The following is a 25,654-nucleotide window of genomic DNA, read 5'->3' as shown; positions in this document are numbered from 1 at the left end:
TGTTTAATTCATTCTTTCTCTGGATCTGTTTTCTAAAAAAAATAACGATGACAAAAATAGTGCATTTTTTCAACTCTCTGAAATAAGGTGGCTGCACATCTTATTCTTTGTAGCTAATGTTCCCTGTATTGTAATTATTATTTTTATTGCTCCCCCCCCCTTAGTAAGCTCCAGAAGACTTTTGTTTTTACTGTTGCATTTCTAGTACCTAGAACAGTGTCTGATATACAGAATATACAGTGTCTGTATGCCCTTCTTGTTGGATACATGGAGGAATGGATGAAAAGACAAATGAATGAATAGATTCCAAAGACTGTCCTGGTCTCCAGAAGAAGAGATCCGAGTAAGACTCAGTTCTTTCCCTTGTAGATCCAGTCTGATGTGTGGGAGGGGAAATCAAACTAATAATAGGGTCAAGATAAAGCGGGGTGAACTGATAGGAGAGAGCTGAGAGTCCGCAGAAGATGAAAAAGGCTGAGTCTGAGAAAGATTCTTCGGCCAGGTTGGCTCAGTGAAGACAGGAGATGGAAGAAGGTGAATCCCTTCTATTAAACCTCCCGTTCAACCAGGAGAGCAAAGGGTCTTGTGCTGAAGTTTATTGCTTCAGTTTCTAACCTTTCATAAGTGCTTACCTGGCAGCCCTATCAAGAGTGGTATTTGGTTCTCTGGAAGCATCTTAAAGGAGCAGCCCCAGATCTCTTACTTTCCCTTTTTCCATTTAGGCTATAAAATATATTGGTTCTGTGCATTACTGCCATGAGAGGGGGAAAAAAAAATACTGCACGTTAGTTTCCAAATGAAATGACATTTAGTGTAGTGTACATTTAAGATATTTTTCAAGGTTGGCTTTTAAAGAGTGCACTGGAGGGGTCTTTCTTCATAACAGATGATGAGAATTTACAGGTGCCTCTTGTCCTCTAGTCCTCGCTCATCACGGTGACGGGAAAAATATTGAAGAGGTCTAGCAGTAACTGGGGAGGCTTCAGAGCATCATGACCCCCTGCCAGATCCGAGTGTTGTGCGAGGAGCACAGTCTCGGGCTGTGATGGGACTCAGCCATCTTGCCCGACTGGCCAGGTTCGCTGTGTCACTTGGTGAAGAAGGGGCGGGGAGCAGTCCAGTTCCTCAGAAGACGCTGGTGTTACAGAGTTGACTTCCCACCAAAGAGGGAATGGCAGAAGTAGACTCCGTTAGGCAGCGGGTAGAATGTGGTAGTGAGGACATCCAGTTCACAGAGTATTTATGGGATCAGACAGGAACATGTCCCCCAAAAAGGAGAAGCAGGCTATTGTTACTAGAATAACGGCAAAAACAGGGACATCTGGGTGGCTCAGAAAGTTAAGCGTCTGCCTTCAGCTCAGGTCATGATCTCAGGGTCTTGGGTTTGAGTTGTGCATCAGGCTCCAGGCTCAGTAGCCTGCCGCTCCCCTGCTTGTGCTCACTCTCTCTCTCTCTGACAAATAAACAAATAACATCTTTAAAGAAAAGAATATTGGCAAAACAATATGGAATGCCATGCAGGAAAAATTAAAAAACAAAAAACAAAAATGCAAAAAAAAAAAAATGTCCACTGTACAAATGACTCAAATGCCCTTTTTTGTTATATCCCAATTTCCTTTTCCTTGGGGCTCGATCCCAGGACCCTGAGATCATGACCGGAGCCGAAGGCAGAGGCTTTAACCCACTGAGTCACCCAGGTGCCCCTGGCTTTTTTTTTTTTTTTTTTTTTAAGTGGTTCCTCTAAGGATTACAGTACATTACAGCTTCATGGCAGGACAACATTGCTATTTTCATGGTTCCTGGTGAATTTTGCATTTGATACGCTCTGTAATAGGAACATTATAATGTGGCATCACACCACCTTGTTTAGGTCAGTAGGCTCCTTGCTTTTTAATTTTTTTTTAATTTTTATTTTATTTATTTATTTATTTATTTATTTATTATTTTTTAAAGATTTTATTTATTTATTTGACAGACAGAGATCACAAGTAGGCAGAGAGGCAGGCAGAGAGAGAGAGAGGGAAGCAGGCTCCCTGCTGAGCAGAGAGCCCGATGTGGGACTGGATTCCAGGACCCTGAGATCATGACCTGAGCCAAAGGCAGAGGCTTTCACTCACTGAGCCACCCAGGGTGCCCTCCTTGTTTTTTTAAATGTCATTGTGCTTCTGTGTTGACAAACCCTCCCAGGTTTGAAGACACATGTTAAAAATTTTGATCACATTACTCGATAAAGCAATTTATTTAATTAATTAAAATGAAAGCTGTCACTATTACAATAACAATATCTGTAAAAGACACATATTTCTGCAAGCCACTGAACTAAAATATTTCCCAATTATCAATGTCCTGCATGACACAGAGCACGCTTTGAACACCGCAGCAAAGCATTAAGAAAAAAATATTGTCATCACTTTTTAATTGAACCTAGGTTTAGTTTTAGATTGAGATATGTGGCCTGCTCGAGGTAACTTTTAGATAAATAGGGTGAGTTTTAGGTTGGGAACATTTTGTTTTGTTTTGTTTCTGTATACAGATATCCAGCCTCGTTTGGTTTTGCGTATATCACATTTTGTTGTGGTGGCGGTTTTTTGTTTGTTTGTTTTGTTTTGTTTTCATTTTTTTAAAAGATTTTATTTATTTATTTGACAGATAGAGCTCACAAGTAGGTGAGGTGAGGGGAGCAGGCTTCCTGGTGAGCAGAGAGCCCAATGTGGGGCTCGATCCCAGGACCCTGAGATCATGACCGGAGCCGAAGGCAGAGGCTTTAACCCACTGAGTCACCCCAGGTGCCCCTGGCTTTTTTTATTTTTATTTTTTTTTTTTAGGTGGTTCCTCTAAGGATTACAGTACACACATTCTTCACTTCTCTCAGTCTACATGGAGTCGATATTTTACCATTTCAGCTGGAATGTAGAAACCTCATTTACATATGTGCCCCTTTTCTCTCTTCATGTTGGGTTTATGTCAGGTACGTTGCAAACCTGGTGAGGCAATGTTGTCATTTTCTGCTTCCAGCCATTACACATGTTTGAGAGAACTCAAGAGGAGTAGAAGGGTCTGCTGCATTTATACTCACCCATATGTTGACGTTTCCGTGGCTCTTCCTCTCTTCTTGATGTTCCACATTTTCTTCTAGTATTAAATTCCCTCCGTCTGGAGAACTTCCTGTAGCAATTCTATGAGAATGGGTCTGTTGGCAAGGATTTTTTTTTAGCTTCTTTAGTCTCTCACCTTCATTTCTTTTTCTTCCCTTTTTAAAAAAGATTTTATTTATTTATTTATTTGACACAGAGATCACAAGTAGGCAGAGCAGCAGGCGGGGTGGGGAGGAAGCAGCTCCCAGCTGAGCAGAGACCCCGATGCAGGGCTCCATCCTGACCTATGAGATCATGACCTGAGCCGAAGGCAGAGGCTTTAACCCACTGAGCCACCCAGGCGCCCCTCACCTTCATTTCTATTGGCTGTTTTTAATGGAATCACAATCCTGGATTGACACTTCTTTCAATGCTTAAAAAAACCATGTGCCACCTTCTTCTGGGCTTCCTGGTTTTTGTTTGTTTAAATGAGAAATCGTAGTTATTTGAATGGTTCCTCTCTCACAAATAATGCATCATTAGTCTCTGGCTGTATTCAAAGTGTGCTTTTGTTTTATTATTTTCTTTGTTTTGTTTTTCAGTTTTTAGCTGTTTGATTATATCTAGATGTGAATTTCTTTGGGTTTACCGCTTTAGGGTTTGCTGAGCTTAAATTTATAGGGTTATGTCATTTGCCGAACACGGGGAATTTTTAGCCATTATTTCTTCTAACAATTTTTCTGCAGTAAACTCTCTTTATTCTAGAATTCCAGTGACATGAGTGTTATATCTTTTAGTATTATGCTACAGGTCCCTAGATTTACTTTTCTCTCTCCGTTGTTTCGATTAGGTACTTTTTATTCTTATGTATTCAAGTTCATTGAGTTCTTTCTGCTCTCTCCATTGTACGTTTGAACTCATTCCCTGAGTTTTATTATTATCATTATTATTTTTTCATTTAGGCTATTGCTCTTCCAGTACTAAAATTTCCATTTGGTTCTTCTTTGTAGCTTCACTTCCTTTGCCAACACTCTTTTTTTGTTTGTCTGTTTTTTGTTTTTCATTTGCTTTCCTGTGTTTTTGCTTACTTGTTGGAACATTTCTAGAATAGCTGCTTAAAATCTTTATTTGACCATTTCAACATCTGTGTCATTCACATGTCAGTATCTCTGACTGTCTTTGCCCACGTGAGTTTAGGTTTTCTGGTTTCTTCATATGCCTAGGAATTCTGGCTCTACCCTAGGTACACTGAATATTCATGTTACGATACATCGGTCTTATTATACCTGTGGAAACTGGTGATATTTTTGTGTTAGGAGGCAGTCGATCCAGTTAAATTAAAGCCGGAAGTTCTTACCTTCCTTCTGTGGATTTTGTTTCCAGTATCATTTCTGCTGTCAAAGACTTTCTGTAATAGTTGGATCTGTCCCACATGTGTGTGTCCCAGTGGCCAGTCTGGCTACCCGAGCAGTGGTCTGCCCAGTTCAGCTCGCAAAGTCTGTGGTAACTGTTGGGGTCATACGCAGATACGTGTAACTCGGGTGAGTGTCGAGTTCATAAAAGCAGTACATGGTATCATTTCCCCAAACTCTTTCCTTCCTTCCAAACTCTTTCTAGGATCCTCAAAGTTTTTTTTTTTTTTTTAATTTCCTAGGGCTCCCCTTTCTTGTTCTCTAGCCAGAGAGCTGGTGCTTTTTTACCCCGTTCTTGTGCTCCTACGATGAAGCCTGCCTTTGTGACCAAATGGAAGAGAGAACAGCCCATGGGGATTCGCTACCTCATGGGACCAGAGCATCTCACATCACAAAGAAGTTTGGTCTCTTCCAGATGTTGCGCATCTCTCTCTATCTGTATTTTGATGCTTAATCCTGGGCTCTAGGCCACCTTGAATCCATGCCAGGGGAGGGGGGCAGAACCCTCCATGTGTCTAGTGGTACTTTGAATTATCTCTTCTTGCCCACCCCACCTGCTTACCTTGCAGAGACTGCACTTAGTGGCGGGAGACCGGGTGAAGTGGGCTTCTTCCATCCTACCTTGAACCAGAACCTCCTCACCTGCTTCATTTACTATACTGTGGGAATATACACATAAAATAAAATTTACCATCAATGTAGGGACATTAAATACATCCAGTATTGTGTAGCCATCACTCTCTAGTGTGAGAACTTGATTTCATCTCCCCAAATGGAAACTACAAACCCCTGAAGCTGTCCCTCCTCATGGCTTCTTCCCCAAATCCCCTGGCCGCGACCAATATGCTTTCTGTCTTCGCAAATTTGCACCACTTCATTTTTTAACAGTTCCTGGAGATAAAGTTTGCATACTATGAAGTCACTTATTTCAAGCGTATAAACCACGGTGTGTCTGTGTTTTGGATATTTATAGAATTGTACCCATTTTCTTTTGAATATTTTGGAATATCTCCTCCAGGTTGTTTCTTTTCTTTTTTTTTTTTTTTTCTGTTATCTTTCTTTCTTCTTTTTAGTGATCTCTTTTACTAGTTTTTCTTAAACAAAAGAGGAATTATAACGTGTGCACCTTTCTACCTTCTTTTCTCACAAACTACACAGTGTCTTTTGAGCATTTCCCACAGTTTTTCAAAACCGTGGTTCCAAATGCTGCACGTTGTGCCATCAATGTACTAGAATTTATTTTGTATTTTCCCATTATTGTACATTTTAATATTTACAAATTTTTCTTTCACACATAATGCTGTAGCTAATGACATATAAATAAACATCTGCTTGTATCTCTTCTTATTTTTTAGGTGCTAGTCTCAGAGGTCATTTTCTGGGTTAAAGGGCATTGGCAAAACACCGATTTATAGATTTGGGAGTTCTGGCATATCCAAAATAAAGATTTTTGTTTTTGTTTTTGTTTTGGAGAAAGTACAAAGAAGCTTTCAATACAAAATACATAAAATATACATCAAAAGTCAGTTCCTAAACCTTTTTATCCTTTAGTAAAGGTTTCAAAATCTTGCAATATACTGTCAGATGTAAGGAGTCAGGGGTTGCTGCATTGGTTTAAAAAAAAAAATACGAGAAATACATAGAATCCAGTGTGACAGCGGACCCAGATTTTACTCCAGCTCACTATCTGAGCTGAAGTTAGAGGGCCAGTCCCCACAAAGGTAGAGTGGCCATATATCACAGTCTGCCTTGTCACTCCCACTTCACGTCTGCTGTCCCTAGCATCATCACTGATGCCACCTACCCTCTCCTCCAACTCACATCCATTTTTCCTGTTTGCAACATTAGTGGTCACTCTCAAGAAACATCCTTGATTTTAAGAAGTACATTTTGGTAAGGGGTGGGTCATCGAGGCATGGCGTATGTATCATGAATCTCTCTTTTTTGAGCTTACGATAGATATCACAAATTCATCAGAATTTCTTTGATATAAGCATGTCCCCGGAATTCTCCTCAACACAGTTATAGGGGGACTTAACCTACGGTATGATCAGAACTGGGCCACAAAATGGAGCCCATTTGCCAAGGCATGTAGGTGACACTGTTGATCCTTGACAGGGGACAAGATGTCCTGTGATGGCCAATGCTTAGCCCCAACCGTTTTGAGTGGGCTTTCAGTGAAGAACGGCCTTAGGGCAAGAGGGACCTTCACATGGAGGGAAACCATCATCCCCGGGCAGATTTTGCCTCCCATGTCCTCTTCGGGATTTCTCTCCTCATTGTTCTTCAAGACTCTGGCTCATCCTAGCTGTATTTCTGGATCACACGACTGAAAATCCAAGTGAAGCTCTGACTGTGTAGACCTAAAGGAAAAAAATTAAATGCGTAATTAATTAATTCTGGGTCTGCTTTGAGCCAAGTGATTAGAAGCAACTTTCCATTTTCTTTCATGTTGTTTTTGTGCAGAACCTGCTGATTTCCCCCCCTCTTTTTCTTTCCTTTGTAGGTTTCAAGACAACAGATGAATTGTGAAAGAGAGCAGCTAAGGGTAGGTGCATTTTCCAATAAAATACTTCCTGGTTCTCATTTCTGTATGATAAGCAAAAATTTCCTTGTCTCTCCCAAGACACGGGGTTCTAAATAGCGGGCTTCTTTTTAAGACTGGTAGAGTTGAAAATATTTATCCCAGCTAATTTAGTATTGATTGAGCTGGTAAATACAGTATATCTTCTTTTGAAGTGCCATTATAGTAGATATGGATTTTTTGATTTAGATTCAGCAATAAATACTTCTCTTCTGGAATTTGTTTGACATCATTGTACTCTTTTTATGTACAACACGAGGTCTGAGTAATAACAAAGGTCAAAAGGATGTCTTGCTGCCTTCTTAATGTGAATACCAGGCTGTTTGCTGAGTGGCTAAAATGCTCTCTTGCTGTTAACCGGGATAGGTGAGCCACGAATATGTCAAGGGCATTTTCTAGGAGAATTCGAGTCCTCCGTAGATCTTCTAGTTTTAGTGGCATTTGTGTATGTAGAAGAAAGAGACAGAATTTTAATCCTCATATGCTATTTACCTTCTTAAAAATGAAGCTTTCTCAGTGCTCACGAGTTAGGGATAATAAGTGTTCCCCAGATGAGGGGAGGGTCGTTTGCTTATAAAGACAGCTGGTTGAACTTGTTCTCCTCATGGGATCATGGTTGATATCCTTCTTGGCGTCGATATGGTATTTTAAGAAACATCAGGATTTTCTCCACCCCCTCCCCCATTGTGTTTTGTTTTGTTTTTAAATGCACTCCTGTTTTGGATGGATGGCTTTGAAATCATAATTAGCCCCGTTTTAATGTCGCTGATGGAAGTTGGCAATTTTAACTGGACAGTGTGCCTTATCATCGTGTTTCCATATTAAAAAAAATACTGGAGGAATACACTGCTTTTGAAAGCATCACAGTGAGGTTTGGGGTTGAGGGACCATTGTGCTTGAAGGGATCTAATGCATCGGAATAATTTATTAAACCAGTCTAATGTCATTTATACACAGCCTTGTAACTTTTCAGAGCATTTACTTAATGCCGGTCTCAAGATGACAATGATTTGTAGAGTTCTTTCCATTTTACAGTTGCTGTTGGCATCAGGTTTGTTAAATCCTCGTGTAAAACAGAGTCTGGTTGCATGGAACTGAGGAAGTGAGTCGTGGATGTCTTCTTTTATGCATATTTATTTTATGTGGCCTCTCTGTTAACCTCTCATCTATACCCACTTCATTCCTAAGTACCTGTGCCTACATTAGCTGTGACTCCTTCGTGAAATAGCCTTCAAGATGTTTTAAGCTTTCCTGAGCTCTCTTATTGCTTTTTCCCTGCAGTCTGAATTACTGGTTCATCCTGGTAAATAATGTATTGCAACTTCAGATTTCTCTTCCTGTTTGGATGAGGACGATGGCCAGAACTAGGTCAGAGCTAGATAAAGAGGAATGCAAGCTTTTGTCTCCAGGATCCCTGATAAATTCCTCAGAATTAAGATAATCCTGAAATCTCTATTGCAAATGAGACTCGCTTGGCAAATGCGGGGCTCCCGAGGTAATGGAGCGCTTGTGCGCAGTTTGAGGGGTTTATTATTTTGCATTGATGAGGACATTGTCAACAGGGGTGTGGTTTACGAACAAGAATGGTGCCCTCCCCTCTCTGTTGAATAAATTCAAGCAGGTTTGATACAATGGGTCATATAGTTCAGTCCCCGTGTGGCTCCAATAGCCCCATATAAAATTATCTCTAATACCATGAATTGGTGCTTTGTTTGTCGTTGCTATTACAGTTTTTGTTTTTATATCTTCAACTAATTTATGTTGTGAATCAATAGAAAACACATTTCAATTGATGGAATGCACATTTCTGTGGTTTAAAATTTAAATGATACCACAGGGAATGCAGTGAAGACTTCCTTTCTGGTTTGAATCTTAGGCATGCAGTCCCTTCCTGGAAGTCGTCCAGTTTTCCTGTGCACTCTGGCCTTCCACATCTGCGGGTATTTACTCTGTCTCTGCCTTGTCATTCAATCCTAGCTGTGTACTCAGCCCCTCTACTACCTGAAAAGAGAACTTTCTTGATTAAGGTGATGGCATTATTTTGGGGATGGGGGTCCTTGGAAGAAATGTGGTTCTGATTTGAAATGCTAATACTTGTCCTTCTCAATGAAATGCAGTTTCCTTAATCTCAGTTTTCTCTTCTTAGAAAGAGAGCCAGTGGGAGAAAAACAGTTACCTGTTTAGTTACCATCACCATTTCAGAGTGTCTGCCTGCCAGCTACACTTTCAAAAGTGTGTTTTAAACACAGCAATCAAGCTGCGTTTCCAGATTTGCTGTACAAGATGACCAGACCGTGGGCATGTGGTCAAGTTCATATTTCTTCATTAGTTCATTCTGTTATGTTGTCAGAATTCAGGGATGCAAGCAGGTAATTGTAAAATGCATCCCTTTTTCTTGGCCTCCTGGAAACAGCAGCTAATGCAGAAAGGTACAGCTGCTCTTTCTGTTTTGTTTGTGTGGGCACTGTGTAGGGACTGGCATGTCCCAAACCTGCTCCTCTGCTTTCCTTTCTCTTTCTCACAAATTCTAAATTATTTTCTTTCCAAAATGGACTCCAAGGTACATGTTCTGTAAGATATTATAGATCTGAAACAAATTCTCTGACTTAGGTAATTCTCTAATTAATTTTTTTAAAAGTTGAAGAAAGGCAATTTTTTTTTTTTAGATATCTGCAGGACTTCTCAGAGCCTTTAATATGCAAAAGTGAAGTACAGGAAAGTGGAAATAATATGCAGTGTTTTGTAAAATCATCTGATCACAGAACATTTTTGGATGCAGAATACACTCTGAGAAACACTCCTAAAAATCATATCAGTTTTTAATTTTTTTCCCCACCTAGGATGTCATAGTCTATAAATACAGAAAAGCAATGCATTATTTAAAGTATAAAAACATTTCATCATTTCCCAATGCCAGGGCTGACTCGGTGGACTTCCGGTGTTAGCACAGTTGTTTGGAGTCTCTGGACTTCTCTTGGCCTTTCTCTGCTTCTTCCAAGATGAAGGACAAGCGTCCCTTCCTCCCATGACATTCTCATTGGGAAGTAGGGGACGAGGAGGTTTTTCCTCATAGCTCTTGCATTCAGTTGGAGGAAAACCATTCTGGGAAGCCGCCTCTGTGGATGTTCTCTTTCACTGCATCTGCCAGTCGCTATGCCAGTCACTCCTACTGTCCTGGGATCTCAGTGATTGGCTCTAACAGCCATGAGTCATCCCAGGGGACAGGCCCATTGTCACCTGATTGGAAACAGGATTTGTGGATCTCTTTGGTGGAATTACCCGGCAGAGTCTGCCCCAAAAGGAATTGGCATGGGCCCTGTCTGTCCCTCATGGTGTTGCTTCCTGCCAGCTCCTCCCAGGGCTCCCTTTCATCCCACACACATGGAGCCACATCTAAAGCCTCAGGAAGCGCCCGAACTCTGGCCCATGGAATTTCGTAGATGCTTTCTCTGCCGACTTCTCACGGATCACATCTCCCCATTCTGCCTCTTCTACCCGACTAGGCCCTCCCTTTATATTTTGCCTTACGTTCTTTGGAACGAGCCCAGATGCAGTCTTTATTCATTTCCCCTCAGCATCAGGTTCTGCCGGTGCATTCACGCCAGCACCCAGCTCAGCCCCAGAGATACTGTCCGTGAGCCTCCTGGTCCCTGCTCTTCCCAAGAGAAGAGCCTCATTCTGTTCCTCCTGACCCCTCATCTGCCCTTCTCAGACGGAACTCATGTTCCCAGTGAGCAAACTACAGATCGGAAAACCCGTTTATCCCTCCATCCCACGTTTTGGCTGAACCTTCTTCTGGGCTTGCATTTCAGATTGCCACTGGGTTCTGCTGGGGAGTCGATCCACCAGTGCTCACCATGGGATCTGTGCGTTAAGAGCTCCTGACTCCAGGGGCTGCACTTCCCACCTTGTCCGCGCATCACTGGTGAATGACGCCAACAGGTTGGGTCACACTTGTGGTGCAGGTACCATAATCCAGCCACCAACATTTACTTTTCTGGCATCTGGAATGACGAGTGGAGAGAAAAATAAGGGAGAGAGAAATTATGTGACTTTAGTAGACCTTTGTCTCCCTCAGTGACCTACAAACTGGAAAGACGGTGTGGTCACAGGGTAAGTGAACGAATGCCCACGGTTGTTAGCATTCACATAAAATATCTGGTTACAGAGGGATCTTTTGTGCTATGAGCATCTGACATTGGCTTGGAGACTGTTCAACATGTTTGATAAGAATCCTATGAACCAGGCAAAGGCTTGGCTCCTGCGTGGGTCTGTATCTGTTCACAGACCAAAATCTTTATCAGCAATATGGCAGATGGATACCATGGGGGTCAGCATGGCATGAGGGGTGGTGAGGGGTGGTCAGGAGCTGTAGGGATATTGACTTAGGTTCATATCTCAGATCTGAATCTGCCCTACTTTTTTTTTAAAGCTTCAGTTTCCCTGTGTATAAGATCAGGATTCTTTCTCTCCGGATTGTTGATCAGATGAGATAACTTACGTGAAACAGTTCAGAAAAAATGTATGCCTCTTAATGAGCAATCTTCGCTGTTGTCAATATAGTAGTCTTCCCAATGATTCTCTCATTCCTGTCCTACTAGCAATGCCAGGCAGAGAATACAGATATCCAGAGTATATCCAATCCCAGTCAAACCCCGACATTAAAAACAAACAAACAAAACCCTCAAAGGACAGGTTCCATAGAAGAAAAGTGCCTCTCACTTAGATAAGCAAATAATAAGGAATGATTCAGGTTAGCCCACACAGAAAAGGCATACAAACCAGGCCTCCCGGGGAGCTTAGCATCAGAAAGCTGTCAGAACTCAGTCACTTCTCTCTCCTTCCTCATCTTGATTTCTGCTGGTGGGCCCTCTCTGGAATTTTCTTTTGAGAAAAGGATCTCTCCGTTTTTTAAGCTTATGGCACCTTTCAGCCCCTAAGATATATGCTGTAGGTTCCTGCAAGTTTAGGGGCTGTTAATGCCTCCTGATTATACATTCCTGGAAAAGCCTTCTGATTGGCCCAGTCTAGCTCAGCGGTTCATTCTGGTCCGATTGGAGGTATCTGGAGAAGCAGGACAAATAAACCGCATTGCCCAGGGCCAACTACTGGGGAGACCTGAACATCAAGGAGAAAGTCATCGCCAGCGTAAATATCCCCAAGGAGGTGTGCTGCACCCTCCAAACCTGGCGATCAGTGGCAGGCAGAGGATCCTGGGGAATCGCTGTGTTACACCCAGGGTCCAGCTCAGCATTTTGCAAAGGGCAAGACACCTACCCTCTGTGGGGTCCTCACAGATTTCAGGTGATGACCATCTAGTCAGTAAGAAAAGGGGGAACTACTCAGAAAGTGATTCCTTTCTCACTTCTCTCTCAGTCCTTTTTGTGACAATGAGAAACTCTCAGTTGCAACTACACTGTCTTTGACAAGTCTCTCCCTGGTCCTAAGCCCTGTTTTTAACAGAAAGGGAGTGTGTGCCTCAGGCTTGGAGCCTGCAGCAGCCAAAACATCTATCTAGACTTTAAAAACATTGTTTGCAAAATATAGTGGTTAAGAATGAGGGGCCTGGAGCTAGGCCCTGCTGAGATGAAAATCTAGGCTGTAATTTACTACTTGTGCAGGTTACTGAAATTCTCTGTACCTTGAATGCCTCCTCTGGATAATGGAGATAATTGCCTATTTCATAAGTCTTCTATCTGTGTATGTGTGTGCCCCTGCAAACACAGATTAAAGTTACACATGCAGATGAGGATCTTAGAACATTGTCTCATGTGGAAGAGGTTCTTAATAATTGTTAGATATCAATAGGTTTATTTTCTTCCCATTAACTCTTATTTATGACTGCTGATATTGGTTTTCCAATTACAGTGGCAACACAAAGTTTCCTTGGCAAACACATCTATTTAGGTTAAAAATGAGCTGCTTGAAAGACAGATATTAACGACATAATGTTACACAATGCCTGCAGTTATGACAAAAATTGTGACGTTGGAATGCAAATGACCGAAGTTTTAGAAACATTGAAATTGCAGTGCCAACCTTGTGAAAGATGGTGTCGAGCAGATCTGCATTATCAATATTTAATTTGCCAGTTAGAAGCAAGTTTCTCATTTCTGCTAGATACAAGAGTGATGTGGATTGCAGAATGCAAATTGCTAATGATCATCTTGGCTTAAACCCATTGCCTTCATTCAGGCATCAGATAATGAAACTTCCCGGCTGCCTTGGAAGTGAGCTATCAGCATCAGAGACACCTTTCCCCTTACCTCCCTGCCCCCACCCCCTCCTAAAGTCCGACCCATCCTTAGGGGCTGCTGAAGCAACAGGGAAGGGAACATAACCCCCCCGCCCCAAGGCTTGATGAAACCTCATAGCATTCATGATTTTTAGACGACAAAGCGCCTGCTTCCATTCCGTTACTTATTCAAGAAATATTTTTTGACCGCGAACCTTATGCCAAACACAGTGCTAGGTAGTGGAGATAAACCAAAATCTACACACACCTGTGTTACTGTGCCTTACAGCCTAGCAGAGAAGGTAAGGTTTTGTCAAATAACCATGGCAAAATTGAACATGTGAAACTGACAAATGCCTGAAATGAGGATGTTATATAAAAGCACATGGATAGAAGCAGCTTACCTGATTGACGTCTACTTATCAAACTTCCCAAATTAACACTTCCTGTCCAGTCCCTTTATAAAACATACTGATCCATGCCGATGACATCCTGTGAAGTAGTTGTTTTGTACAATCTTACCTTTCTCTCTGCTCATCGAGGTGTCTGCTTGCCAAGAGTCAGTTGTATTTATTCCCAGACCTGCTTCTGCCAGCTGCACTTGTTATTGTAATTACATTATTTAGTGGAATATTGTGTAAACTGATGAAAAATGAGTGCAGTAAGAAAAAGAGCTGTTTCTATGAAAACTAAGTTAATGCTTTGGAAACATTCTGTGAGAGCAAGCCTCAATAATTACTTTGATTAGCTGTGAGAGGACTGTAAAATGTTAGTGGAAAAAGAACCCTCAGAAATTTGGACAGATTCTGCAGTCAGAATCTTTCCAGCGTGTCTTGAAATGTTTACCTCACTTTAAACAAAACCAGAACTGGGAGTATATTTCAGACTTTTCCTGTAAAGCAAACTTTTCCTGTAAAGGACCAGATAATGGCTACTTGAGGCTTCATGGGCCATATGGTCTCTATTGCAACCATTTAACATTGAATTATAGCATTAAGGCAGGTACAAACACAATGAATAAGTGGGGCTGTCTTCCAATAAAACTTTATTTATAAGAATAAGTGGTGGGCCAGACTTGGCTCCTGGTCCATATTTGGCTGACCCTTCCTGGAGACTATGAAATGTGGATGAGGATTTCTCTGGGACTGATAATGAGAAATTTCAGTCAACAGAAAGCACTCAAAGAAGACACCTCAGATTCACGTCAAAGATCAACAGAGTGAAGCACACTAATATATTTTACATTAAACAAAATATTGAAGAGACCTATGTATCATTTTAAAAGTGATTTCTTGTTTTAATAGGCTTTCAACAAACTACCTATTCCCATCCCAAATGAGATGATTCTGAAGTATGGATAACTGACCCAGGGCTTGAAATATAAAGTAAAGTAGACTTATTTTTATGTGCCAACCCTAATGGCTCAAATCCCCAAATCCCCTCAGTCTAGAATGGAAGAATAAATTTATCCTTTTTCCCAGGATCCCTCAACAAATAATTTCGGTAACTCCCCAGTGAGGGTAACCTTTTCCACAAGTACATTCTGGTGCCCGTCCTCTGCACACTGTTGTTCAGCTGCTTCAGAATACTCTCTTTTCCAAACAAATGTCTAGTAACTTGCGCGTCTGGATTATTTTGTCTTCAGAACGAGTTCTCTGGAAGCATGAACGTTGTCCTCCATATTAACATCCCAAGTACTCAGCTAAAGTCAGACTTCAGTGATGAGCAAAGATTTGCTGAATGCTCAGGGGGTAACAGAAGTCTAGTATGCATAGAGACTTGGAAAGGGGGACCCTCAGGGTACTTAGATCCCCACCATCAGTGAGTGGCCCTACCCAGTTTCTTAGAAGTTCCCCACATATGTCCATGTGTGTGCACACACATGAAAAAAACCTAATCAATACTTTCTCTAATCTTACGTAAGTAATGGTCTCGTTTTAGTGATTTTCTCCCACCAAAGGGAGTTTATCCCAAAGCAGACTCTCTGCTTGTAAAAATTGCAGAAACTCAGAGCACTACAAGAATCTCTAGCAGTAGCTCACCTACTAAATGAAAAAGTTATAAATGCTTAAGTTTTTAAAAGATGCACTGTCTTCACAAGACCTTGCATCCCACACTCTTCCTTACAGATCTCCCATGCTCCCCAGTATATGCAAGGTCTTTAATTGATAAGCATGAAGGGGAATGGATCACGAAGTCAGCCAACTAGTGACAGATTTCGAATTCCCCAGCCATGCTGTGAGACATGGGTAAATAAGGAAGTTTGCAGGTGACCACCCCCCTGTGTCTTTGGTGAAAAATCCTATAATTCACATGCATGTTGAATATCTGCCCTCATTTGAGTCCCCCCGCCCCCAGGCATTTCGGCATGTTCTTTGGGGAAGACTCCAAAGTTATCACATTTAGGACACTTGGTCTAATATTCATTCTCTTTAATTTTAGCCCATTATTCCTAGTTATCATCCCCTTTCCAGGGCAAATCTGCCCCATTTCTTGCTTCATCATTAAATCGGTATCAAACAGCTTCAAGCAAACTTGCTAATAATGCTGACATTTCAATTTGTCATAGCCGCTCCTCATTCCTATGACTGATGCCTCAGCGAGGGCTTGCCTTGCTCCTCTGCTCTTCTGAGATCTAAATATCATTACAGGAAAAATAAGATACCCTTGGTAGGGAAGGGGAATGGACCAAGAAGCAGATAAATAAGTCTTCTGTAGTTTCTTTTACTTGGGGGCAGAAGAAGGTAAGTTTGACTGAGACAGCAATATCTCTCCCAACTTTGTTCAGCCTGCGAGGGAACCAGCATGTTGGCTGTGCACACATGCAGGTAAATAGTACGTGCAATGGGCATGTGTTTGTCTGTTGTCAGAGTCAGCAAACATTCCTACCCCTAGGTTGCCAGTGCTCCATTGTCCTTCTGGGGTTAATTTTCTTTGCTCATCTGTTCAGTTTTGGAGACGCAAGGAATCAAGCCAAGGTCTACAGATATCGCGAATGCAGGCCAATTGGATTCTCTCTCCTATGACTTTGTATGTTCTCTTAGTCCATTTGGGGTGCTCTAACAAAACACCACAGACTGGGAGGCTTATAAACAATGGAACTTCCTTCTCATGGTCCTGGAGGCTGGAAGTCCAAGATCAGGGTGCCAGTGCGGTCAGGCGAGGGCCCTCTTCTGGGTCACAGACTCCTGGCTGTGTCCTCACATGGTGGGATGGGTGAGGGGCTCTGTGTAGTCTCTCTCGTAAGGGCACTAACCCCATTCATGGGGGCTCCACCCTCATGACCTAATCACCACCAAAGGCCCCACTTGTTAATATCATCACAGTGAGTATTAGGGTTTCACTATATAAATGGAGGTAGCAGATGTTAAGTGGAGTGACACACAGTAGACAAACAGATACAGTAGAAAGCTGGAGTTGATTCATTTCACCGGTGATGTCGGTGAGGTCCTGGTGAGACTGGGGGAGGCAGTAATTCCTTGGGCAGGACCTCTGATCCACACTGACTCCTCTGTTTATCGTGTAAGCCTGGCTACCCACCCCTCCCTTGGGTTATTTCATAGCCTTTGAGTGATCTCTTTTTCTGCTGATGTTAGTCAGAGCCCATTCCTTTTGCCTGTGATCAAAGAACCCTTACCGATACGCTGGGGAAATACACTAAACTTGGGAGAACTGCAGAGCCAAGCGTTTGGTTAACGGCTTGCTAAAAGCCAACTCTAGTATCATTTCCCAGAATACTCCCCTGGTCGCCTTTGTGGGTTGGCACCACCATTTTAGTACTGGCAGAGCAAAGCAAAGAAACTATAGGTTTATGCCACACACAGAGCTAGCTGTTTTACCAACATCTGCTCATTTCCTCGAGTCCTTATGAGCCTGGGAGGCATGGGGAATGAGACTTATGTTTCAGGGTAATCGTAGCCCTTTCCTTCTCTGCACAAGTCAGAAGGTCTGCTTTCAGTCAGTCAGATCCTTACAAACAAAGGAGGGTCAAAATGAGATGATCACACATCAGTTAGTTAATGCTTCTCAAAGGAATCTCCAAAGGCCACCTGTAGTCTTTATAGAAGGTACCATCTCCTCAAACCTAGTCAGTAAAACATTTTGATGTCCTAGACTCACCCTAGAGACACTGAATTATCATGGTTTTATGGCTTAAGATGTGTCTCCCAAACTTCACACACTGAAGTCCTAACTCTCAGTATCTCAGAGTTATTTGGAAATAGGGGCTTTAAAGATGTAAATAAAATAAAATGAGATCTTAAGAGAGGCCATAATCCAGCATGACTGGTGTTTCTATAAGACGAGGAGATCAAGGGACAAACCCACAAAGGGAAGACCATATGAAAACAGGGGAAGATGGCTATCTTCAAGTGAAGAGAAGATGCCTCAGAAGAACCCATCCCTGCTGATACCCTCATCTCAGACTTAAAGCTTCCAGAATTCTGAGAAAATAAATTTCTGTTAGGTAAGAAACGCAGAGAGAATCTATACCAGTCATGGCAAAGGTGGAGTTCATGTGTCCACACTTAGCCATCCCCATCTTTTGAGACTGGCCCATCAACTGATCAAGGGCTCCTTTCCATTCGACCCAGAGAGTGACCTTGTAAACTTAAACAGAGCTTTTCTAGGTAGCCACAATGAGCAGATCAGAGCTTTTTCTTGTGTTAAAATCTATTTGTATTAGTTTTCTATTGCTGTCCTAAATAAATTGCCATAAAAGTAATTTACACAACACAGATGTATTATTTTGCACTTCTTTAGGTTGGAATTCCAGCATGAGTCTCATTGGGCCAAAGTCAGGGTGCTGTTTAGACTATGTTCTGGAGGCTCTAGGGGGGAATTTATTTCTTTGTTCATTCTGATTATTGGTAGAATTCAATTCTCTATAGTTGTATAACTGAGGTCTCCATTTCCTTCGTGTCCATGAGCCAAAGGACATTTCCAGCTTCTGGAGCCTGCCATGTTACTTAGCTCATAGCCCTTTCCTCCATCTTCAAAGCCAACTATGGCAGAGTAAGTCCTTCTCATGGCTTGAATCTCTCCTGCCTCTTCTTCTATTGTATCTCTCTGACTGATCCCTGTTATGCTTTTAAGGATTCATGTGATTATACTGGGTCCATCCAGATAATCCAGGATTATCTCCCTATCTTAAGGCCCATAATCTTAATGCCATCTGCAAAATCCCATTTGCCATGTAACATAACATCCTTAAGTCTAACACCAGTAAGCAAAGATCATGTAGTCCAAAATCCCGTTACACTATTTTTATATACCATCCCTACTCTACTTTACTCTGTGATCTGGGATTAGCCACTTCCATTTCCATGCAGAATTTCTAAAGTGAGAGGCCAGAGCAACCAGAACCACCATTGAAGGCCACCCAAGATAGCCTGTGGCACACCCATGCCTACCTCTTGAGCTTCTTCTTCCACATTTCCTATTGGCATTTGGTTCTTTCCTACTTAAGTCCGGGAGTGACAAATGAAGTACTACAGGAATGTCTGTTTTTAAGAGCACTGGCCCTTTGATATTTTTTATTATTTACTTATTCCATTGATTTCTTTTTTTTTTTTTATGGTTTTGTTTTTTTATTTATTTGACAGACAGAGATCACAAGTAGGCAGAGAGGCAGGTAGAGAGAGAGGAGGAAGCAGACTCCCTGCTGAGCAGAGAGCCTGATGTGGGGCTCGATGCCAAGACCCCGGGACCACGACCCAAGCTGAAGACAGAGGTCCGAACCCACTGAGCCACCCAGGTGCCCCTCTTCTGTTGATTTCTACTCACAAATTATATAAAGTAGGTAAAGAAAATGCAAATAATTGAACAATAATCACTTATGGGTGTTACCTAAGTGTTGAATGAAACAAATGAATAAATGAGTAAATCAAGGATTCTAAAGACTCCTGGGATGCCTATCACAGGTCCTTTCTGAGCACTGACATTTCTTCTCATCACTCACCTCCATGTGCCAAAGATAGCTTCCTGAAAACGCCGACAAACCTCATTATAGGAGCTGTTTTCATGCACAAGGCAACCCCCAAACTTGGAAGAGGCACTCCACTCAGGAGGGACAGGGATTTGATGGGTTAGTACCCCAACTTCCTCACCCCTAGGGTAGCGTAACTCTGAGATGTATTATTGATCACTGCCTAGAACTCCACAACTATGGGATTAAGTGCTGGTTTCCCATAGCGGTCACTTGCCTGTTAAGATGCCTTTCCTTATTGTCTTTCTTCATTCCACATCTCCCTCACTTATTCCTCTACTGGTGCTTCCTTAGATCATCTCCCAAACACAGTGTTTGCACTTGAATTTTACCCCATTTTGGTGGATCCATACTGCAGGATTACCACCACCATACTGAGCGACACCATAGCTTAATGATTCCATCCAGCAAGTCATTCTGAGTAGTAGATTTCCCATCAGTCTGGCCCTTACATGATCATTCTTTCGCCCCACACCCATCTTTTTCTTCTCTTTTATAATACATCACTCCTGTTCTGGAGGGCAGTCATGGATTATTGAATAGATTTGAAAGGAGCTGCAGCTTGATCTTTCCCTCCTATTGCATTTCCCAAAAGTTGGAAAACTTGTGTTGATCTGACAGGGTAATTGGGGCATTTGATGTTGACAGGACAATGTCTTGCTCACTTGTGAAGAGGCCAGTGCGTTTGCTGCTACGATGTGGACATTTATATTTGCTCCAGAGCAAATTAGAGGTTGCTTTTAAGAGTACAGAAACCTCTAGGTTGCTTTTAAGAGTATAGAAACCTGGGGCACCTGAGTGGCTCAGTGGGTTAAAGCCGCTGCCTTCGGCTCAGGTCATGATCTCAGGGTCCTGGGATTGAGCCCCGCATCGGGCTCTCTGCTCAGCAGGAAGCCTGCTTCCTCCTCTCTCTCTCTCTCTGCCTGCCTCTCTGCCTACTTGTGATTTCTCTGTCAAATAAATAAATAAAATCTTAAAAAAAAAAAAAAGAATATAGAAACCTTCCTGGGTAGAAAGCACAGGGTCGTGATTTCTGAAAGCTGGTCTTCCCACAATACAGCACATGTGTGCACAGATATGCACACTCACAGAGTAATCTTCTGATAACAACTTAGGAATTTAAATATTTTTGGCAATTTTTATAGAGTTATTTTCAGTGGTTGTATACACTTGATCTTGATTGCATATATGGTTTGACGTATTTAAGCCAAAGGCTTTTTTTTATAGATGTCTGAATTAAACATAGGATGCTTTTCAAGATAGCAGAGTTAATGTTTAAGTGGTTTTGATTAACCTGGTTTTGCTTATTTGCACCTAAATATTCCAAAGCAGAGCTATCTCCCTTTGCATAAAGTGATTTGGGAGCACAGCCCTAGGAAACATAATTTTCTAAATAGCCAAGAGCTTCATGCCCAGAATATTTCCCCAAAGATGCCTCAAACTAAAGATTTGAGGTTTAGCCATTTCCACACACCACCGCCCCCCACCTCAGGTCGTGCAGATTGGGAAATCGGTGCCTAACTATATAGACATCCAGTGATTAAGGTCGACAGAAACCAGAGCCAGGAAGATGATGTTTGGTGGGGGAAGGGGAGGGACGTTATCGTGAACCAGTGAGCAGGACTCGGCTCGGAATTTGGAAACCCTTAGTGTGCACAGTTTGCCCAGAGTGGCATGCTGTCGATTTTTTCCTCGGGCAACATTTTCCATTAAGGAAAATGAATTCCTGATAAACAGGATGGTCCTTCATCAGCACATCTTTTCGCCAAGAGTGATAAATGCGAATCTCATCTGGTTTAATATATCATCGGTTCTTTACAAGCAAATCTAAAGCTTCCATCTTGAGAAGTGTTCATTCTTTGGAGTCATAGATGATGTTATTATAAAACTTTGTATTGAGCATCTACTATATACCAGGAAAATAGGTATCTTCTCTTTAAGGCAAAATAAGTATAGCTATCTTGTCTTAAAGGAAAACATCTTGCCTTTAAGAGCTATGCAGTCTGCTAGGTGTGAAATGTAGACAGACGTAGGTAATGATGCAAGGTAGAAGAAAATGCCGTTTGGTAGATAGGAAATGAGATATCATGAGGGCTTAGTCCTTCCTAGCTACAGGTACTGTGAAAGGTCTCTTAAAAAGGAGATTTTTCTCCCTCAACTTTGTAATCTTGTTTGAGCTCTCCAGATCTCAATACCCAAAAGGCTAATGTATTTTTCAATTTAAAAACTACTTAAGCATCTTAACCTCAATATACCTAAATCCATACACATCATCTCTCCCCTTCACGCACACCCATTAGTCTGGTCTTCCTTGCTTGTTCTGTCTCTTTGTAACAGCTCCCATTTCATTTGCTGGGGCCAGAAACCAGGGTGTTACCTGTGACTCCTGCACCTTCTTCACCTCCAGATTTGAGATCTGTCATATCTCTCAAATCTGTCAATTCCTCTTCAAATCCATTCTCGCACATACAGTTGAGGCCACCGTGATCTCTGTTTGTGATTACCCTGAGAACTTTCCAAAATTTTACTTGTTTTCCAGTTCTTGTTTCCTTTCACGGTGGACACGTATCCTGGGTTGCCTGAAACAGTCACAGTTCAACTGTTGTCTTTGTGTAATTATGAATAACACTTACATTCTTTCCAATAAAGTCTCGTTTGGACAATAAATTGTAATTACTCAATATTCCATTCACTCTTCTGGGCCAGGATGACCTTTCAAGACATAGTTAATGCCCCTCATAATTTTTATTTTGTCACCACGCTTATCACCTTCATTACACTTACCCACAATCTGTGATTACCTAGTTTATTTACTTCGTATTTCTTTATGGTCTCCCTCTTCTACCTTCCCCCTTCCTTTATACTAAAATCCACTAGAGCTGGGACAATTTTCATCTTGTTCGTTGCTCTGTTCTCTAATGCCTATAACCATAGAAGAACTAAATAAATGTCTGAAAATACTAGATGAATATTACTTTTTTTTTAAGCACACTGAAAGGAAACAGCATAGGCACCAATGACACAATTTGACCCAACTGATAACCTACATCCCAGAGAGCTGCTCTAGATCTAGATATCAGAATGGATCAGGGGAGCCTTTACTTTCAGCCATAGAACAATTTTTTTTTTCCATAAAAAACTTTACAACTGGCAAAATGTAAAACACAATTTTCGTACATTGGGCACTAGCAAGCATAGAGTTATGATCCTTGAGAGAATGAGAGGTGTGTGAAATGAAAGTGATGCTTCACCCAGCTCTGTGCCTGTGGGAAAAGCCTCACCCGTAGCTGCAAGGAAGTGGAGCCCAAGTGGACAGCAGAAGTTTCGTTGAACTGAAGAGGCAGAGTATAAGAGTTGGGGAAGGTAAGGGGGCTGGAATTTGTGGAGCAGGGCACTGGAGAGGGCTTTTTGTTTTTGTTTTTGTTTTAAAGATTTTATTTATTTATTTGACAGACAGAGATCACAAGTAGGCAGAGAAGCAGGCAGAGAGAGAGAGGAAAAAGCAGGCTCCCTGCTGAGCAGAGAACCCGATGCGGGGCTCGATCCCAGGACTCTGGGATCATGACCTGAACCAAAGGCAGAGGCTTTAACCCACTGAGCCACCCAGGTACCCTGGAGAGGGCTTTGTAGGAGGCACAAGTCTCCATGCCCTGGTACATGCAGGGCCAGGCTGCATGGGTCTTAGTAGAAAGGAAAGACCATGATGTGAGGTCCAGAGGGAGATACTGAATGTTGTGGGCATTCAGTCAAGACTAGAAAGATCACACAATGTCTTAGAGCAGGGATCAGAAGACTACACCTCACAAGTCAAATCTGGCCTGTGGACTGTTTTTGTATAGCTCATGATCTAAGAATATTTTTTTAAAGTTTTTAAAGGGTTAAAAAAAGTAAAACTATGTGACTGAGATCATATGTCACTTTCAAAGCCTAGAAGTTTTATTATCTGGCCCTTTTTAGAAGATGTGAGCCATTCCCTACACCACAGTAAAGCCCATGCTTTAGGACTATGGATATGTCCAAAGTAGACTTGCTATAACCAAGCACAGAAGTTAGCCTGATAGGGTTAATAGCATGTATCAGTTATTTAAGTGCTTCTAGAATAAAAGTCAACTGTCATTTAAGGGAAGAAAACGTAATTCAGAACCACTAAAATCGATCAATTAAATCCCCATCATAAAACAAACAAACAATGTTAGACATGTATAAAAGAAAAAAAAAAAAATGTGAACAGTCATCCAGGGCAGGGATTGGTTAACTACAGCCTGTGGAACAGCCACCTTCTTTTGTAAATCAAGTTTCATTGTAATACAACTATTCTTTCGATTTACATATGGCAAGGGCTAGTTTTCTGTGGCAATGGCAGAGCTGAGTACTTTAGGAAAGACCAAATAGCCCACAAAAACTAAAATATTTATTTTCTGGCCCTTTAAGAAAATGTTTGTTGGTCACTAATTAGAAGAAAAAAATATAGTCACTTGAAAGAGACTACCAAGTGAATCAAATGTTAGAATTTATGGACAAGTTGTTTTAAAAATAACTATTATTACCGTTGAAGAATTTAAAGAAAAAGGTAGACATAATAAACTCATAGATGGGAAATCTCAGTAGTGAAAGGAAAACTTTAAACAATAACTAAATTGAGATTCTAGAAGTGAGACACATATTACCTCAAGTGTAAACAGAAGTTTGTGAAATGCTAAGTAAAGAAATAGGTAAACTTGACAAAAGGATAAAAAAGTGGAACTAAGAAACAGAAGAAAAAAGTATATATTGAAAAAGAATTAAACAAAGCCTCTGAGATGTGTAGGAAATATTGAACATTTAAATATGTATAATTGGTGTTTGAAATGGAGAGGAGACACAGAAAATGAGACAGAAAAATACCTGAAGAAGTAACATCCAAAAAATTGCCAAATTTGGTGGAAACATCAACCCAGAATCCTGAGAGTATATGAAAAAATGAACGGTCTAACTACAAACAAATCTCATGCCAAGGGACATTATAAAGAAACCACTCAAAACCAAGAACCCACAGGGGACATCTGCTTTTGGAAAGAAGATCTCTATTTGTCTATTGTACAACATCTCCTCTCTGGATCTGGGTCTAGGTGACTAAGGCTCACAAAGTCATGCCCCAGGGAAACATTGTACAAACTTCTGCAATTGGAAATGAGGAGAGTAAGGAGGGGCAGAAAGACTCACGGACAGCAGCATCAAGGGGAAGTCAACATGTTAAAGAAAAAAGAGAAAAAAAAGGCAAGGGGACTCTCAAACATGTAGAGGGAGCTTATGGCAAGTTGTGGTAGTCAGGATGTAGTTACTACATTATTGGAAGCAGATCAATAACAGGGCTGCAACTCTGGGCTTGGTCTCACCACAGATAGAGTTGTTCTGCTGGGTAAGTAGTGACGCTGCATTGATAGGGACTAGTGGTTGGGATTGGCTATATAGTGGGAACGGTTTCTAACATAACCTCTCTCCTGGACGTATCAAAAGTAAATGTGCTTCACTGCTTGGTGATGACCAAAATCTTTAAATGCTGACAGTTACTAATTTTAGTTCACACTTTCTTATAGAGCACTGCCAGGTTGCCAGTGAGAACGCTGGTAAAGGGTTATGTGTGGAAAACCTTTGGCAGTTATGTTGCTTTGGGACAATTCTTTAGTATGCATAATGATTGCAAAAAATAGAATAATTGCCAATATTTAGAAATCTGAATGTTTCATACAAATATCCTAATTTGTGACTTCTCTTTAAAAGACCAAAAATTTAGGAGCACCTGGGTGGCTCAGTCAGTTAGGCATCTGCCTTTGGCTCAGGTCATAATCCCAGGGTTCTGGGAGCAAGCCTCCCATTGGGGTTTCTGCTCAGCGGGGAGCCTGCTTCTCCCTCTCCCTCTGCCTGCAGGTCTGCCTACTTGTGCTAGCAAATAAATAAATAAATTCTTGGGGTGCCTGGGTGGCTCAGTGGGTTAAGCCTCTGCCTTTGGTTCAGGTCATGATCTCAGGGTCCTGGGATCGAGCCCTGCATCGGGCTCTCTGCTCAGCAGGGAGCCTTCTTCCCCCTCTCTCTCCTCTGCTTGCCTCTCTGCCTACTTGTGATCTCTGTCTGTCAAATAAATAAATAAAATCTTTAAAAATAAATAAATTAATTAATTAATTCTCATTAAAAAAAGACCAAAAATTTCTTTTAAAAACAAAAATCTAAGAAATTTGGGGCTTATATTCCTACATGGAAACAATAGAAAGTAACTGTTGGGGCATCTCGGTAGCTCAGCCAGTGGACCATGTGACTCTTGATCTCAGGGTGTGAGTTTAAGCCTCATGCTGGGTGTAGTAAAAAATAAAATCTTTAAAAAATAAA

General features: G+C 41.5%; 1 protein-coding gene and 1 long non-coding RNA gene across 24 annotated transcripts in view; one reads left to right on the top strand and one right to left on the bottom strand.

The window, feature by feature from the left end:
* RBFOX1 (RNA binding fox-1 homolog 1) overlaps positions 1 to 25,654 on the top strand; it is a 1,569,090-nt gene that overhangs the window by 982,743 nt on the left and 560,693 nt on the right. For 20 of the 23 annotated variants that reach the window (XM_082713149.1, XM_082713148.1, XM_082713127.1 and 17 more), the window contains one exon: positions 6,993 to 7,034. The exons of the other annotated variants lie outside the window; for them this stretch is intronic. In XM_082713149.1, coding sequence (XP_082569275.1) covers positions 7,008 to 7,034 — 27 coding nt within the window. In that variant the 5' untranslated portion in view covers positions 6,993 to 7,007. The remainder of the gene's footprint in view (positions 1 to 6,992; positions 7,035 to 25,654) is intronic. 23 annotated transcript variants of the gene reach the window in all.
* LOC309854296 lies at positions 9,874 to 13,849 on the bottom strand. The gene is made up of 3 exons (XR_014306140.1): positions 13,710 to 13,849; positions 10,927 to 11,074; positions 9,874 to 10,307 (listed from the first exon to the last, which is right to left on the bottom strand). It is a non-coding gene; the product is annotated as an uncharacterized lncRNA (long non-coding RNA).

This window comes from Mustela nivalis (assembly GCF_964662115.1).
Source record: "Mustela nivalis genome assembly, chromosome: 19".
NCBI lineage: Eukaryota > Metazoa > Chordata > Mammalia > Carnivora > Mustelidae > Mustela > Mustela nivalis.
This window is presented reverse-complemented; position numbering and strand designations above follow the sequence as displayed.